This window comes from Varanus komodoensis, unplaced genomic scaffold (genome assembly GCF_004798865.1).
Source record: "Varanus komodoensis strain SLA01 unplaced genomic scaffold, ASM479886v1 scaffold82, whole genome shotgun sequence".
NCBI classification, from domain to species: domain Eukaryota; kingdom Metazoa; phylum Chordata; class Lepidosauria; order Squamata; family Varanidae; genus Varanus; species Varanus komodoensis.
The window spans coordinates 2,244,900-2,261,718 of record NW_025336508.1 but is presented as its reverse complement, the minus strand read 5'-3'; the positions used below and the strand labels follow the sequence as shown (position 1 = coordinate 2,261,718).

Genomic DNA, 16,819 nt, shown 5'->3' with positions numbered 1-16,819 from the left:
CTGCGTGAAGCCCAGTTTGATACTCCTTTCTGCTTGGCAGAGTGACACGATTCCCCCAGACGCACTTACCCCAACCAGGGACAAGAAAGCAGAAACTCTCCAAAGTTATTTTTGCTACGCAACACGCTGCAAGAGCTGAAACCAAGCCGCCTCGTGAACGGAGCAGTTCTAGCGCTTCATCGACTGCTCCTCCACGCCTGGATATTGCTTTTTTATTTTTTTAAGGAATTGCCAGGTGCAGACGACTCTGTCGCTCCTCAAACCCCCCTTCTCTCTTTCAGCGTTTGCAACCCCCGCCCCCCCGGGGCGATACCCTACGAGGAGCCCCGGTCGACTCGAGCATGTATGCACAGAATTTCACATCCGAAACACGCGCGGGGCCATGCACGTTTACTCGGAAGGCAACCCTGGAGTGCTGGGCGAGGCTGCTTCGCAGGCAGACGTGCGCGAGGCTGCTCAGGCACCCAGCGTCGCCTCCGCACGGCCACGAACACCGAAAGCCCACAGGAGAGTCGACACGCAAATTCAGCATCCCCCACGTGGGTGAACACGGAGGCCACCGCCACGTGCTCCACTTCCTCCCTTCCGCCACTTCCGTCCTGCAGAACAGACCTATCACAGCGTGCGGACATCCCACCGCTGCCTCTCTATTGGTCATGCCCCCTCCACCCGCCTCCAGCTCAGGCGCGTCCTCGGATTGGTCAGGAGGGGCTAGCCGCCATCGGCTTGACTCGCCGACGCCGGGAAAGCCCGAAGAGAGGTCGTCCATCTTCTCGAGGAGGCGGGGCGGGTGGCCATATATCCGCCGATTGGTTGAGGCGGGAGCGTGGGGCGGGAGAAAGAGTTAAGCTAGTCGTCGACCTCGCTCTTTTCGGTTCAGGCGGAGACTCGAGCGAGGCGCTGGGAGCGTGTGGTGCCTCTTTGGACTCGCTCAACATCCGGACAACTCCGCCGCCATTATGGTGAAGCTCGCCAAGGTGAGACGCGCGGCCTAGTCGGGGAGGAATATGGTGGCTCTTTCTTTTTCATTCCCTTCGTCATGTTCGCCGCCCTCCTTTCCCCTCTCGCGCCTCTGAGGAACGGTCGAAACGGGAGGGGGCGCCTCGAGCGGCCTCGCCCGCGTGGCGGTTTCCAGCCCCCCCCCGCATCTGTGAGGGAAACACGAGAGAGCAAGGGAGACTAAGGAGGGGTTGCCGTTTCAAGGCCCCCCATCTGCACCACCCTCAGTCTTTTTGTGCCCCTTTTTATGATTGGCTTGTCAGGCGCACGCGCGCCTCACGCTGGAACGTTCGGCGCTTCTTAGGCACCCCTCCCCCTCCTCGACTCTCCTATTCAAAGCGGGCTTGGAGGGGAACTGAGGGAGAAAGGAGGCGCGCGCGCCTGGCGGGGTTTCTAGGCGGTCCCGGCCGACGAGCCCCAGCCTGAATGCGCGCGACGTCGCGCGCTCGGGCCGGCGCTGGCCAACCAGCGATCAGCGCGCGCGACGAGGAGGCGGCGGGGGGGTTTCCCCCCCCGGGGGGGGGGCTCGCTGCGGCTGGAGCGCGTGCGCACACGTTCCTCCAGTCACGTGATTCCGGCCGTGTGTGGAACGCACGTGGAGGGGGAGGCAATCGCTTTGGGTCCACGTGGTGCAACGAAGGCCTCGCCGTCTTCCCTTTTTTATCCGGGCGGGCGGGCAAGCCGCTCCGGCGGCCGTTTTCCTCCCGCTTCCCTTGTCGCAGGAGAGTGGTGCCAACTTGGGCAGCCGCTGCTTCCTTGGCTCCCGCTCGTGAGGCACGACAGGTGAAGCTCGCCACGGCCTGGGGCTCCTCCCGTCCCTCCTCCGCGAGATGGATGCTGGGTATTCGGCTTGGCTTTTCCCGCATGCTGGGCTTGAGCTTTCCGTTAATCTGTAGCCCTCCCCTATACGTAAAAAGGGCGCCCACGCCCGCTCACCGGGTGAAATCTTGAGTAAGATCTTTGGCCGAGGAGGCTGGCCTGGGGCAGAGAGGGTCTTTCCCGGCCGTATTACCGAAACCACGCTTAACTAGAGGCGTTGGGGATTGAGTTTGGGCCACTCCGCACATAAATACATGTTCTACCACTTAGCCGTGGTGGCTTTTGGGAACCCAATTTGCTGTTCTCAGAAAACATTCTTCAAATTACTTAATGTACTTGAGCATCTTTCCCCATGCTGGCTAAGTCTGGTGAGAATTGCAGTCCAGTACATCTGAAGCCGTACCAGGCTTGAGAAGGCTGTCCTGAAGTGGCTCCATACATGCCAGCCACCTCCTTGTCTTGGCCCATGAAACGCTGGCCAAGTTCAGGTCTGCTTTTTGTGTGATGGTGCAGTGATGGCAGGGTGGTATTCAGGTGGCACTGAAGGTGCGCATTGTGTTCTGTGAAGTCAGTGCCTAAACGACATGCAGTTCGGGAAAAGGCAAGACTGAGATGGAAGAAGTGAGCACGTGCTTTGAGTAACACCTTGTGAAATGAGTGGGGCTTCACAGTGCCCATCTTTCGTTGAATTGTTACTGTACTATAAAGGAAGTAACCTATTGAGCATTTATGCATTAGCAAGTTGAAGGAAGGTGATCCTTTGTAAAACAAGAGAACGCCTGTTAAAAGTTGTATGTTCGCCTTTCAATATTTTGGAGAAGAGTGAGCATGGGCCTGGTCACTCATGCAGCCAGCATCTGACTGCCTGTTTTCCCCCTTGCTTTACTGACTGCTGAACATGTGGAACTGTCAAGGAGTTTCTGCAGTGATACAGGGGCTACACAAGTGCAAGAATTTAGCAGTTGCAACAGGAACACATGAGGGGACGCTTGTCAGTAAGTGATACTTTAGGAATCTTCAAATAGGTACCTATTACCTGCAGTTGCATTTCAGCAATTCTGTGGCCCTTGCAAATCATAGTATTTTCAGATCTGAAAAAGCAGGCACCTGCCTAATGTATGGGTTTTTTCCCCACAGAACGTTAAAAATCAAGTTAAGCCAAAGAAAATGGCTGCCATTCCTCCCAAGGAAGTGGATGATAGTGAAGATGAGGATTCCTCAGAAGAAGAAGAAAGCAGCGAGGAAGAGGTGAGACTTGGCCATATGGTTGTGGCTGCTTCTGCCAGAAAAATTGATTTTGCAGTAGGAAGAAGTGTGAAGAAAACAGAAGAAAACTTCTGTAGGCTGCCTCCTCCCCCAGGGCTTGAATACATAAACTACACTTGCAGAGCCTTGCACTGAAGCCCAAGAAGGCATTGTTGCCTAAGCAATATGCAGAACCATTTAATACAATCTACAACACCTGCAATAGCCATGCTGTTATGAGATGTATTGAAGCTTGTTTTTTGTCCAAAAAAGTGCACAAATTAAAAGTTCTATATCAGGGTAGGTGTATCTGGCTTTTCTGTTTTCCTCAAAGGTGGACATTTAATGTCTAGTTTGAGAGTTTGCATCTTCAGGGCCACTAATAAAGTGGGTCTTCATGCTATATTGAGATCTGGGCATGAGGTCCTTCTGAAAGAGCATCCTAAAGGAAGTATGAAAGGGATAGCAGTTCGAAGAAGAGCCTTTTTGGTGGCCTTTCCCCCACCTTTGTAATGGACTTCTAGAGAGGTCGGCCAGGCGCCATCATTACTTTCGTTTAGGCACCAGGCAAAAACTGTCCTTTTCTGTAGGTATTTTAAAACCTGATTTTAACAACTTGCCTGTAAGATCTTGTTCTACTACCAGCAATTGGAGTTTTTTCCGTTTCTTCTCTCCCTACAACAACAAAATGTAATGTTCAGTTCAGTTTTAGTTAAGTTGATCTTTTATCTTGTTCACTTCTTATCTTGTTCACTTCTTAGCCCTCTTCAGCAGCCTATAAATTTAAAAATAAATAAGACTGGTGGCTCACCACTTTTTTGATATCAATAAAACCAGTATATAAAGTCTTGTAGTTTTGAATGCTGTTCCTCACAGCAAAAATCAATCTTATTTCTAAGTGTGGTTGTGAAGATTTAGTCTACAGAAGCAATGAAAAGAAATTTAGGTGAAGTTGACTTTCCTGTCTTGATCCTCCCTGAAATGGATCTGGAGACTGCTACAGCTATAAGGTTGTAGTTATAGTTTTCATATGTGAAGATGCCTTTCAATTTTTTCCTTAGCTGAGAAATCAAATTTCAAGCAGGCAAAAATAAGATTATAGGACATGAAGGACACATGATGAAGGTCTCCTGCCAACGTTTCATCTTATGCCCCATCCTCATGATAGTATTCTCTCTCCTAACGGTGCTTTGAAGGGCCATTAAGGTTCTTCATTAATTCTGTGGTGTAGGTTAGATTTTCCTAGTACTTGGAGGCTGTCTTCCAGCTCAGTCCAGTGTGTGTTTACTCAGAAATAAGTTAGTGTGCTCAGTATCGCTTTCTCAGGTGGCATAGGTGGCAATTATATTCTTTCATTTTGGTATTCCTTAAGGTGGTTGGTAGCACCCTCTAGCGGACTGAAACATTTCTCCTCCCACAGATAATTCCTCAGAAAAAAGTAATTACCCCAGCAAAAGCAGCATCACTTACTCCCAACAAAAAGGCAGCAACTCCTGGCAAGAAGACAGCAGCTACCCCAGCCAAAAAAGCAGTGGCTACCCCAGCCAAAAAGGCAGCTGCAACTCCAGCAAAAAAGACTCCAGTCCCGGCCAAAGGAACCAAAAATGGGAAGAATGCAAAAAAAGAAGAGAGTGAAGAGGAGGAGGACGATGAGGAAGAGGATGATGAGGAAGAGGACGATAGTGATGAGGATGAAGGTGAATTGGGCCGGGCAAAGTGGTAGATTCTTAAAGAGGAGCTTACTAGCTTGGAAACAGTAAACAGTGCAGCTTAATATCTGAGAGAATTAGACAGTGTTGTGGATATTCATCCGTTGCCCTGTGCTGGGGAGGGGGCTTGCACTCTACGCACTGGAGAGGCGACTCTTTCTAGAGGAGCCGTGCAGGAGTGACGGGTTACCCCACGTGGTCCATCAGGGGGGATATTGCAGCTCAAAATTACCCCCCCCCCCCCCGGTGGAGCTGGCCTGCATTTTTCACAGCTGTAGATCCTTGAGGTGACCAGGTGATGAATGGCAGTTCCCAGCTCCTTGCTTTTCAGGATGGGGCTCAGTAACTATTGTGTAGTTGCTCCAGCGTCACTTTGCTATTAATTACGGGTAATTGCTTGCCTCAGATGAGTCTGATGCCGAGCCTGCTGTCCCAGTGAAAAAACAGTCACAGCCCCCTGCGAAAAAGCCTGTAGCTACTGTGGTTGCTATATCAAGCAAGCAAGAGTCTGAGGAGGAGGAGGAAGATGAGGATGAAGATGATGAGGAAGATGGTAAGTCAGTTTGGCTGTGGGAAATGTATACAGGATGTTCCGCTTTGCATTTTAAAAAGTTGTGAAAGATAACAGTGGGGTGGAAAAGCAGCAAAAGTTCTGCACGGATGGGGCAGCCTACCTGGCAGAAGGTGCACTTGCCTCTGTTAGATCAAATAGATAAAAGCAGGACTGTCTGAGTCTAGTCTGCTGTGAGGGCACAGAACCGCAGCGTTCTGTGAAAACTCTGGCTTCTGCCTGGGCAGAGAGGTCCTCTTTTCTCAGTGCCTGACTGCCAGCACAGATGATGAGTACTGGGACTTAATGCTGAGCTCGTGATGTCTCCAGTATGAGCTGATGTGCTGGGCCTTGCTGCACCCTCCCGTAGCAGACGCAGCCATTATTTCTGCTTTCTTGATGAGTCCGAGAACAAGTCCCAACCGCCTTGAGCAGCCCCGTGGTATTTTTCCCCTTCTTGAGCCGAGCCCAATGCCACCATATTGGCAGAAACTGGCTTGCCTGTTACGCCTGTTTGCAGTAAGAGCTGTAACCAGTGCTCACTCTTCTGTTAGGAGGGAAGGCAATGAGCAAAAGGAGAACAGTTCTTGAGGGTATCTCTTGATCTTAAAATGGCTGTAGAATCGGAGGATGAGCCCATGGACACCACCCCAGCAAAAGGAAAGAAAGCCGTGCTTGCCAAAGCAGCACAAGCAAAGGCAACACCAGCAAAAGTTGCTAAGGAAGAGTCTGAGGAAGACGACGAGGAGGAGGATGACGAGGAGGAGGAGGACGATGATGATGAGGAGGAGGACGAGGAGGAGGACGAGGAGGAGGAAGGTGAGTTGAGCATGGCCATCTGCTGCCAGCTTCTGCAATAATTCAGTTTAGACACCAAAACTTTCAAGTTGTAAAATTGCCTTTATTTTTGGTCTCAATGCTGGAAATGATGATTTCTCGCTGAAATGATGTGATCCGAATCACACATGAACACTCCTTAAGATAGTCAAGTCCTGATCCAGCAGTCTTGTTTTTTTGGCACTCTCTTTATATCTCTTTCCTGTGTAATCTTTTTAACACCTTACTTGTGTCTCTTCATACTGCACAGAAGTAGTGCAGGAGAAACCTGGAAAACGAAAGAAGGAAATGACCAAGCAAAAAGGCACTCCAGAAGCTAAGAGAAAGAAAACAGATGGTGAGTAGCCCATGGGAGATGTTAAAATGTGCTTCGTGCTGAGTTAATAGAGGTTCCCGCCAAGAGCGCCCTTTCCCATCCTGCCATTTGCTTCACATAAAACCTGTGGGTGACAGTAGAAAGCAGGTCATTTCCCCATGTGGTTTGAAGCTGTTAACATCACCAAGAGACAAGTCTTGTGCTGCGGCTCAGCAGCTAGGAATCGGTTTGACTTTCACAAAAGGAGGCTAGCCCCCCCACCCCACCCCAGCCACCCATCAGTGTGCTTGCAAGTCCCATATAATGGAACCGATCGCCAGTTTTCATTCTCAGGATAATAATAGAGTCCTTTATCCTTCCCCATTAATGGTAGCTTGGCACATTTTGGCAGGGAAGCTTTTGGGAATCCACTGCCTCAGGCATTATTTCTAAATACGTGCCCATCCCGGTTGTATACAGGCCTTTTGTTAGTCTAAGGGGTGCTGTGAATACAGAAGAATTGAGAAGAGTGAAGGAGAGAGAAGAAAGGGATGAGAATATTTTGGGTCTGTGTTGTGGTGCTGAAAAGTCTTGGTTGCACTGTTTTAACGAGTACTTCCAGGGTTTGCTTTCAAGTAGGAATGCTAGTGAGATGTGTGCAGTGCTCCTATTTATTTAAAGCATTTGTATGCTGCCCAGTTGTGGCACAGCACCTCTGGGCGGCTCACAACACAAGATAAAAACACAGTTAGAAAGGTCCCCAGGCCAGTGCTCTAACCACAAGACCAGCCAGCGCAGTGTTGAAAATGCCTGGGTCTGATGTGCAGGAATGCTGGCTGGCTCAACACAGCCCTCACTCCAGGTATTCCTTAGGTTGTTGGTACAGCTCCTTAATGTTCCACTAACTTCCTAGAAGCTGCCTTCTCCCTCTTCATCGGCAACTTGAATGCAAACAAGGACTTCGAAGAACTAAAGGCCGCCATCAGAGATTTCTTTGCCAAAAAAGACCTTCAAGTCCAAGATGTCAGAATTGGCAACTCAAAGTAAGACTCGCATTTATTTTGCTTTGTATGCAAATAAGGTGGTTGGTTTTTAAAGCAAGACTTGCACTGTAAAATGTGTTTTCTGCTAGTAAAGCCGTTGTTATAAGGTGTAAATTACTGTTGCCTGGATCTGTTTCGCTGGTGTATTATATATCATTTAGCTTTCCAAGTAATGCACGTTGGTCTCATCTAAAATCTGACACAGTGATGGGTCTCCTTAAGAATGCAAAGCCCTGAGCTCCTACTGTAGTCGCAGTGGCTGTCCAGTTACTGGGGCCAAAGCCAGTTACTGGGGCCAAAGCCACTTCTCCTCTCAACAGTCCCAAAGCACTGTGGCAGTCAGGATCACTGAGCGGCGTAAGGGGTTTGATTTCCCAGCACCAGGGTTGCTAGGATGGGAGGCTGAGTGGAAATGGGTTTTCACATTAGCAGCTTTCAGCGGCCTCATTAAGGCAACTTTATGTATCCTTTTGATTTTGTGGTAGTTAAGAGTCGATGCTTTTGAGATTTAGAGTCAATGCTTGAACTAAATTTTCCCTGGTGCAGGAAGTTTGGCTATGTGGATTTCTCCACGGAAGCTGAGCTGGATAAAGCGCTTAAGTTCAATGGAAAGAAATGTATGGGCTTGGAAATGAAGCTGGAAAAAGCAAAGAGTAAAGAGAGCATCCAAGAGAACAAGAAAGGTGAGTACCAGGGCGATTCAGGACTGGCAGACTGTAGTCTGTCATTGAACTCTGCTAGAATGATGCTCCCCTTGCAGCACCGGCTGTACTTGCAGCCTCTTAGCAGCTCTTGAGAGCAGCTCTTAACTGCAGGGGTCTCTGGTGGGGCGTCTTACCTGACCCCTTCCTGGCTTCCAGAAACGTGGGTTTTCAAAGGGGTTGGTCCACCTCAGTAATGTTATGGCTTCCCTTTCCTAGAGAGAGACGCACGGACCATCTTTGTGAGGAATCTTGCTTACAGTGTAACCCAGGAAGAATTAAAAGAAGTATTTGACAATGCTCGGGAGGTCAGGCTGGTGTCCAAGGATGGGAACAGCAAAGGGTACGTAGCTACTCTGAATGTAGTGTGATGTTCACTGTTGTGTCATTTGGGCTCAGTAACAGTCTGAACAAATGTATAAACAGGATATTATGTAGTATGGTTCAGGGCATCCTAAAGGCCTGACCTTCTGCCTACAAGATTCTTTGTAGAGGCCACTTCTTATACTGTCACTGTCCTACCCCAGGATACACTGGTATAAGTAGCTTTTTCCACTTCCCTGGATGGTTCGTATTGGTCTCCTGGTGGGATGCTATTATCACTGTTGAAACAGTTTCTTTGAAAGAGAATTCCTTAAATTAGAGGCTTCCTGAACCAAACTTTCTCCCCGCTCTCCAGGTTTGCCTACATTGAGTTTAAATCTGAGGCAGACGCAGAGAAAGCACTGGAGGAGAAGCAGGGGATGGAGATTGAAGGCCGTGCCATTGTCATTGACTACACGGGTGAAAAGAGCCAGCAGGACAGTCGGAAAGCAGGTAAACTGCCCCCATTGGGCTCCTGTGGCAACTGGTCTCCAGCTTGGTAGGATAAGCCCAAGCATCATGGCAACGAAAATGCCACCCCGTGGAGGCCTACAAAATTAAGCATATTGCGGGCTGAGCAGTGCTTTTGCTCTCATTCCTGCAGTGAAAAGAACGAAAGGTTTCCCAATGTCTGTTTTTACTTGTTTGTTAATATTTACATGCTACCTAAATGCATCTGCCTAAAAGCCACCAAAGTGGTGCTTCTTCCCTTCTAACTGAAGGCTTAAGATCTCCTACTGTTCATAACAAGTGAAGATCTATTCTCCAAAATCATGTTTAATGTGGAAATCCGTCTCTTGCCTAGGTGAGTCAAAGACCCTTGTTGTGAACAACCTCTCATATGATGCAACAGAAGAATCTCTTCAGGAGGTCTTTGAGAAAGCTTCTTCAATCAGGATACCTCAGAACAACCAGGGGAGGCCTAAAGGGTAAGCAAATTTGATAGTCGGGGGAATAAACAGGGCATTAGCCACCCAGCTGAAATGGTGTGGGTTGCTGTCACCGTTACTTCCCAGCTTGACCCCAGCCTCTCTCTGCTTAGTTTTGCATTTGTAGAATTTGCTACAACTGAGGACGCAAAGGAAGCCATGAACTCCTGCAATAACACAGAGATTGAAGGCCGAACGATCAGGTTAGAGTTCAGCAATCAGGGAGGACCAAACAGAAGCTCCGGTGGTAGAGGAGGATTTAGTCGTAAGTAGCCTTCAGTGTCCAAACTAAATACATGGGGTCGGTGGGACACTTGATAAGCTGCAGTACTGAAACTCTGTGCTCCTGTTCAGAACAAAGCAAAACACTGTTTGTCAAAGGCCTGTCTGAAGACACGACTGAAGAGACGCTGCGCGAGTCGTTTGACGGCTCCATTGGCGCAAGAATAGTCACTGACAGAGACACCGGCTCCTCTAAAGGGTATGTGTAAAAACCAGACCCTGAATGTGCCTCGTTCAACACAAGCTTTTGGAACAGAAAAGCATCCAGTGCTCTTGCTGATCCACTGCTTGATCTCGAATAATTTTAATTTTAAACTGGCGGGGTGGTTCTGTTGAAGCAACTTAGAATACAGCTCCCCTTGACTTCTCATTGAGCTCCTTCCTGCTCTAAACCAGTGGCAGGCAATGGATTCGCACGAGAAGAAAACTAAAACTGCAGCAATGACTGTGGCTGCTTTTTGTCGCCTTCAAATTGAGACTGGTCATTGCTGTAGGACAAACTGTAGGCTTGGTGCCTGCAAATCCCATGGCCTGCAGCAAAGTGGTGTCAGGCGTGCTGAGAGCAAAGCCAGGATGGGGGGTCTTTCCCATCTTGGGGGGTTTTGCAGTATGCAGACTCTTGGTGGTCCTCCTTGTCAGAAACTTAGTAGAAGCCAAGGTGGAGAGTGTCTGGCCCCTGGCCTCTGAGAATCACACATCCATAGCCAAGTATCACACCCTCCTTGCACAGAATTTCCAAAATCTGAGGCTGACCCCATTCTAGCTTCGGAAGACCTCCATGGTCTCCTAAATGTGAGCCCAAACTTGACATTTCAGAAGAACTTCCTGAAATGCCATCCATCATTTGCTCTGTGCTCTTTGTGGCAGTTGCTCTCTGGTGCAATGGCAGCCTGAACTTGGCATCCAGCTAAAGTAATGAGCAGCAGCACAAACTGGGTGAAGGGGGAGCATCTGTGAAACGTGCCGTGCTTTTTTCCCCCCTTAACAAATGGAGAAAACCCTTGCAAATGCCTCGTTAAGAACCAGTTGACCCTGTTTCTCCTGTTGAAACCATTCTCTGCCTTCTGTAGATTTGGCTTTGTGGACTTCAGCTCTGCAGAAGATGCCAAGGCAGCAAAGGAAGCCATGGAAGATGGGGAGATTGACGGAAACAAAGTGACCCTTGATTTTGCCAAGCCCAAGGGCGACGGACAACGTGGCAGTGGCGGCTTTGGCCGTGGTGGCAGAGGCGGCCGCGGTGGCAGAGGAGGATTCGGTGGCAGGGGTGGTGGCCGCGGATTTGGAGGTAAACGCACAGCTAGCCTCACAGGACTCATCATCCATAGTTCAGCAATGTGCTGAGTATTTTCGGAGCTGTATCCCTTTTAAATTGGTGTGTTTTTCCCTCTCTCAGGCAGAGGCGGTGGCTTCCGGGGAGGCAGAGGTGGTGGTGGTGACCATAAGCCACAAGGAAAGAAGATCAAGTTTGATGACTGAGTAGTTTTCCTCCTGATGGAAAGGACTCTGGGGTTTTTAATTCTGTCACCACAAAATGAGAGCCTTCTGAGGACATTCCAAGATGCGTTGCAGTCCCCCCTTTGAGATACTTGGAAAAATCCCTTTCGATGAAGAAACAGCCGTTCGACTGCCTGGCCACACATCTGAACTTTTTAAAAGCAACAAGAAATGTGGGAGTTGACCCGTGTCAGTGCATTGTCCTGAATTTATAACATTTTATCCCATGTACAAAATTAACTTCCTTATACATTTCTGTAGGTTTTTTGTTTTTTGTTTTTTTTTTCTTGCTGTAAAAATGCAAAATGTTTTATCATTTGTGTCTTGGCATACTGTCTTGGACAGATTAAAGGGCCTAAACAGATGCTTGTATGTTTATGTATTGAAGCCTCTGAACTTTGAGAATTTCCAAGCTAACTGGGCCAGAGTTTGGTCGCAATCTTGGCCTTGTATATTTCAGCCGCTGTTGTATCCTGCCTTTTTTCCTTCTTGGGAAGGGCCCAAGATGGCTCACACAGCTCCATTTTATCCTCACGACAACCCAAGAGCAGGTTCAGCTGAGAGGCGGTGACCAGCCCAAAGTCACCCTGTGAGCTCCAGGGTGGGTGGAGACTAGAACCCTCCCCGCCCCACAGGCCTTGTACTACACTACCCACCATCCCATGCTTGTTTCCATAGAAATAATCAGTGGCCCTGACGATCTTCATTTTGGGTAATTTTTTTAAAGCCTCAGTGGACAGACAGGGTCACATGTTCTACTACTTTGTAGTCGAGGTACTTTTTGAAGAAGCACTTTGTTGGCGGGGTGGGTAAGTGGCCTGTTACTTAGTTGTATTGTTGTGCCCTTCCATCTCTCTGCTTTTTCTCCCCAAAACTAAAAAGCCCAGAACAACATCTTGTCTCAGAGATCACATACCAGCCACCAGTGGAGCCATAAATTTGATTTATAAAGGCAGGATGTTAATTTTGTGTTATTCCTAATGAATAGCCCTGCACTTAAATCTTTCCTGTTTCAGAATTGCCACACACTGGGTCAAAGTTTCAGTATACCTAACCACCGTAATCCCAAGATCGGCTTTCCTACTCTGTCACTGCCAGCTTATTCTGTATCAGTGTATGCGAGAAGTTAACTTTTTTTTTTTGCTGCAACATGGCACGTTTGACTTTCACTAGCTATTTTCATGTCACATTGGAGGATTCTTTGCAAATGCTTTTGCTTTATAACCCTGAATATTCTGAATAACAGAATTGGCTAATCCTCTCAATGTATACTAAAGGATAGTGAGACCAGTCTGGTTTTTGCAGAAGCTATGTGGCTCTCCAGTAGATTTGTTTGATACATTCTAGAACTTTACCTGAAATGGATATCTGACTTATTGGCCTGCAATTTCTTGGTTTTTTTCTTAGATTTTTTTTAAATGATGTTAGCCACTTTAATACTTCTCTGATAAGGAAGTGGTTCCTCTGCAGGAAGCATGTTTGGTACATTAGCCATTTTGGGTTTACATTTGAAAGAATTTGTAGGCAAATAACTAGATGCAACTTGTGAAAAATGCTTAGATCTTCATCACTTGCCGTCACAATTGTAGACTCTGAAAGCGTGTGTTCAAGGATGGGAATGCACTTCCTCTGCTCCCCCCTTCGTCCATTTGGCAGATAGTTCTTTGAAATCCGGTGGTCGTCTCATCCCCATAGCAGTCCGGCATCTGAAGGTGTTGCTTCAGTGTTGGATTCAATATGCATCACACACTTACTGTGTGTTCTTTTGGCCAAAAGGTCAGTGTTTCTGATTCTGGCAGGACTTGCTCTTTCTCGGAAGTGACGCTTCCTTTCTTAATAACAGGCATTCTCTCTGATGGGTTACCTTTACTTCAGCATAAACAACAGTTGTGCTGTGAATAACCCAACCTTTCTTGATTGAAGTCGCCTCCTCTGAAAGGATGTTCTTTTTCCTTGGTAGTGATCCACTCACATTTGAACCGATGGCAACGTTCTTGCCATTTTTACATAACCCCAGGCCATGGTCTGCATGCTAAATCACCTTTTTCTGCAAGATGTAACACTTAGGCTGCTCACATCCTTCGTGCTGTGGCTTTTTCAGAGACATTCCGTGTAAGAATATTTCCTGTTTTCAGATTTTTAGCTTGAATTGCCTCTGCTGAATGGAGTGGTAGCCTCCAGTATGTTTTTTTCCGTAGAGGTGGAGAACAGGCTTTCCAGATGTTGGTGGCCCACAAGCCCAGCCATCTCTAACCATCCAACCTCTGCTATAGTGTTGGATCCAACCCGTATTCTGCTGGTTCTTTCCGTTCCGCTAGGTTTCTATTATGCCCAAGCACTGCAACTGTTTTGTCATGGCTTGGAGGTAAACTATTGTATGTTCAGAAAATTGGGCACGGAGACCAATGCCCATTGAAAGAGAATAAGGCTGTTTGTAGTTTTAAGTGCCCTTAACCAATTTGGCAAGCATATTGGACTATTTGCGCCAGATCTGTATAGTGTAACCTGACCATTGGGTAGGGTAGGGGTGTTGTGAGCCGCCCCACAAAATGATACACTCTTGTTTGTCTGTGGAAAGGAGGCTGAGCTGCTTTTCCATGTGACTTCCATGCATTCTTTGTTCACTTGGTCAAGGAGAATGATGTGAGCTGCCTTGAGCCCTTTGTAGGAAAAAGGCAGGCTATAAATTGCAATATAAATAAATAAAGGACACCCACGCTGCAAACAGCCTCCTTTTCCTTGCATGTGTTTCCTGCAGCGAAAGCCCCGCATAGAGTGATGTCCATCCGTCATGCCACTGCATGTGGAAGCAGAGCCCAGAGGGATTCGGATGACCTGCCCGAGTCAGAAGACTTGAGCGCGCCAAGGAACAGCCGCGTACCCTGAGCCGGAATGAGAAAACCCTTGGAATGGGTGCGATCACACAAAGCAAATGGGTGGTATAGAAATTAATAATTTTAAAAAATTAATAATTCAGGAATGAGTGGCGGTGACTTCGGCTGGCTTTGCTGTCTCGGGAGGCAGCAGCGGGTCTTGGCACTTGCTGTCCTCACCTTCGAAGTCCTTGAGCCAGTCCAGCCAACTTGCTGCAGCAATCGTCGGCATGACAGGTGTGTCGGAGGGACCTTGGCTATTGTGTGGTAGAGAAAATCAATACAGCCAATGGTTGCCTATTGCTAAAAAGGATGATGTTCTCAGGAGGGGACAAGCTTGAAAGAATGCATGTGGTCCCGATCGAATGCCTTCTGCTTCTTCAGAAGTATCCCATGCTTTGTTGTCCGCTCGACCACTGACCGGACATTTTGCATGAGCCCTTTGGCTGGCCAGCAAGAAGCAAGCTGGACTAGCACCCAGGGCAGGCAGAAGGGAGAGGTCCGGCTGTCGGACTTCAGCTCCCGGAACCTCCTCACAGCCTGGCCAATGGCCAGGAACACCAGAAGCAGAAGTCCAAAATTTGCAGGTCAATTCCCTGCCCATCCCTGGACTGCAAGGACGTTTTTACATTAGCTTTGTGTTTCAAAGCTAAACATCAGTTCTCAAATACTGATGTATTTAATAAAAGTATTTATAAATACTTTTATTTTATTTAAATGTTATTTTAATAATTGTTAATATTATTTATTGGTTTTAAATTTTTTAGCCAGGATGTTTCCAGATTTTATATGTACTTATCTGTATGATTGTTCATGATGTTGGAAGCCGTCCCAAGGCAAAAATTATTATTTGTATTCCAAAATTATTTGGAATACAAAAATTCCAAATAAATAAATACAATAAAAACCTTAAGGCAAGGTAAGCTGGATGTTTGGGCCTATAACTCCCGTCATCCCTGGCCTGCATAGCAAATGCTGAGGGTTGGAGTGCCCGCCAGATGCTTTGTCCTGGCCTCCCAAGTTGCCTGGGGCTGCATGGCCCTGAGGGCAAGACTGAAAATACAGAAGCACCACGGAGGTGAGTGTGTGTGATTTTCCCAGCCGTGGACCATTTCCCAGCCTGGAGCCCTGCATGCTGCCTGGGAAGAACAGGAGCTGCAGTCCTATGGATCTGGGGGGAACCAAGACGAAGAAGGCTGATCATTTATCCGATTATATAAACATGCATTCTCACTGTGAAAGATGGGGCGATTATCCACGAACACAACCATCATAACTGGTGCACTGCGAACAAGGGAGAGATATAAGATTTTATCAGACGGGGAGGCCATATAGATGATCTTTTTAACATTTCATTGGAAATGGATTTAGGGAAGGTTGTAGACAAGGAAGAATGGGGGAAATATGAGATAAAAGAATATTAAAATTATGTCAGTTAGAATTAAGGATTCTAATTTTATATGAATAATAAATATTATAATTTATGTTGGAGATGTGGACAAAAGGGTCCCTATTTCCATAGGCGGTAGGACTGTGAAAATATAAAAAAAATGGATGATGATTTTTAAGGAGATTAGTAAGGCATTGTACTTAAAGTGGATTCTGAAATAGCATTATTGTTAATATCTGGTGAAAAGAAATGGAAATGGAATATTAAAGAATAAAATTGAGTAACAGCAGCAAAATTGATAATAGCAAAGAACTGGAAGGCAAAAATGGGACATTCAGCTAATTTAATGGTATAACGAAGCTTGGAATATAGCAGTTAATGATAAGTTGACCTGTGAGATTATAGAGTGAAAAAGGACAGATAAAGAATGATTTTAATGATATTTGGAGCTTGTTTATTGAATATGTATGAACAAAAGGGGGTGTTAGACCTTCAAAGAATATAATGCAATCTTGGATGGAAGGAGTTTTTCTTGGAAGAGCAGAAAAATGAAGGGAAACGTGCTATGCAGGCATGGTCCCGGCGGAGGGGCGCATGGCTTTTCTGGTGTCCTTCCGACGTTCAGCCATTTTGAAGGATGCTACTCAAAAGACCTTGGAGCAAATGGTAGGGAAGACGCAGCGTGTCCCGCTCCGGCCGCTAGGTGGCAGCAGCGCGCCAAGCAACTTGGGTTCTCCTCGAGTCCAGTCCTAGCTAGTGTACCTGTTCATGGTGGGATTGCTCCAGCCCCTGGGTCACTTCAGTTGTGCCTTTTCCAACTCAATAACACCCTTTTTAGGTGTGGTGTCCAGACCTGTACAAATTATTCCAACTGCAGTTGCACCAAAGATTTGAATAAGGGCTGTACATTCTTGGCAGTTTTATTTCCAGTTTCTTTCCTAGTTATGCCTAACACAGACTTTGCCTTTTTTATTGCCAGCCACACAGCGGTCAACTTGTTCAACAAACCGTCCGCTCCAACTCCAAGAACCCTTTGATCAGTTACTGTTGGCCATTTTGATGCCCCTTTTAAGAACAACCCCTCCTTTTATGCCATGACTCCTTTTTTGCACAGGAGTCTTTGGTGGACTTTGTCAAAAGCCCTTTGGATGTCCAGCCTAATTCCTGTGTTAACCTTCTCTAAGATCTCTTAACTGGTTGGGGAGACAGCACTTTTCCCTGTGGAAGCCATGCTGATTCTTCTTCTGTGAGGTTCATCTCTCTATGCGCTTATTGACTCTATCATTAGTA

General features: G+C 47.2%; 1 protein-coding gene and 2 non-coding genes across 6 annotated transcripts; all 3 read left to right on the top strand.

Annotated features, from left to right (window-relative positions):
- The first annotated feature begins 825 nt into the window (after positions 1 to 825).
- NCL (nucleolin) lies at positions 826 to 11,630 on the top strand. 4 transcript variants are annotated; one of them, XM_044456224.1, is made up of 15 exons: positions 826 to 977; positions 2,956 to 3,066; positions 4,484 to 4,760; positions 5,179 to 5,325; positions 5,944 to 6,141; positions 6,413 to 6,496; positions 7,371 to 7,497; positions 8,044 to 8,180; positions 8,418 to 8,541; positions 8,878 to 9,014; positions 9,367 to 9,490; positions 9,604 to 9,755; positions 9,845 to 9,971; positions 10,843 to 11,057; positions 11,166 to 11,630. In XM_044456224.1, the coding sequence occupies exons 1-15, from the start codon at positions 960 to 962 to the stop codon at positions 11,246 to 11,248; spliced, it is 2,061 nt and encodes a 686-aa protein (XP_044312159.1). In that variant the 5' UTR covers positions 826 to 959; the 3' UTR covers positions 11,249 to 11,630. The 4 variants fall into 4 exon arrangements, with proteins under 4 accessions (XP_044312159.1, XP_044312158.1, XP_044312157.1 ...); XM_044456223.1 differs by having other exon boundaries at positions 7,368 to 7,497; XM_044456222.1 differs by having other exon boundaries at positions 6,410 to 6,496.
- On the top strand, positions 5,602 to 5,667 carry LOC123036809. The gene has a single exon (XR_006417212.1). It is a non-coding gene; the product is annotated as a small nucleolar RNA SNORD82 (small nucleolar RNA).
- LOC123036810 lies at positions 6,243 to 6,323 on the top strand. Its single transcript, XR_006417213.1, has one exon. It is a non-coding gene; the product is annotated as a small nucleolar RNA SNORD20 (small nucleolar RNA).
- Positions 11,631 to 16,819: the final 5,189 nt, after the last annotated feature.

Bases quoted from the DNA above. Each gene is read 5' to 3' on its own strand.
- NCL (XM_044456221.1), top strand. The intron at 6,142-6,409 runs GTGAGTTGAGCA...CATACTGCACAG, and splicing joins GGAGGACGAGGAGGAGGAAG to AAGTAGTGCAGGAGAAACCT. The intron at 9,756-9,844 runs GTAAGTAGCCTT...GCTCCTGTTCAG, and splicing joins TGGTAGAGGAGGATTTAGTC to AACAAAGCAAAACACTGTTT.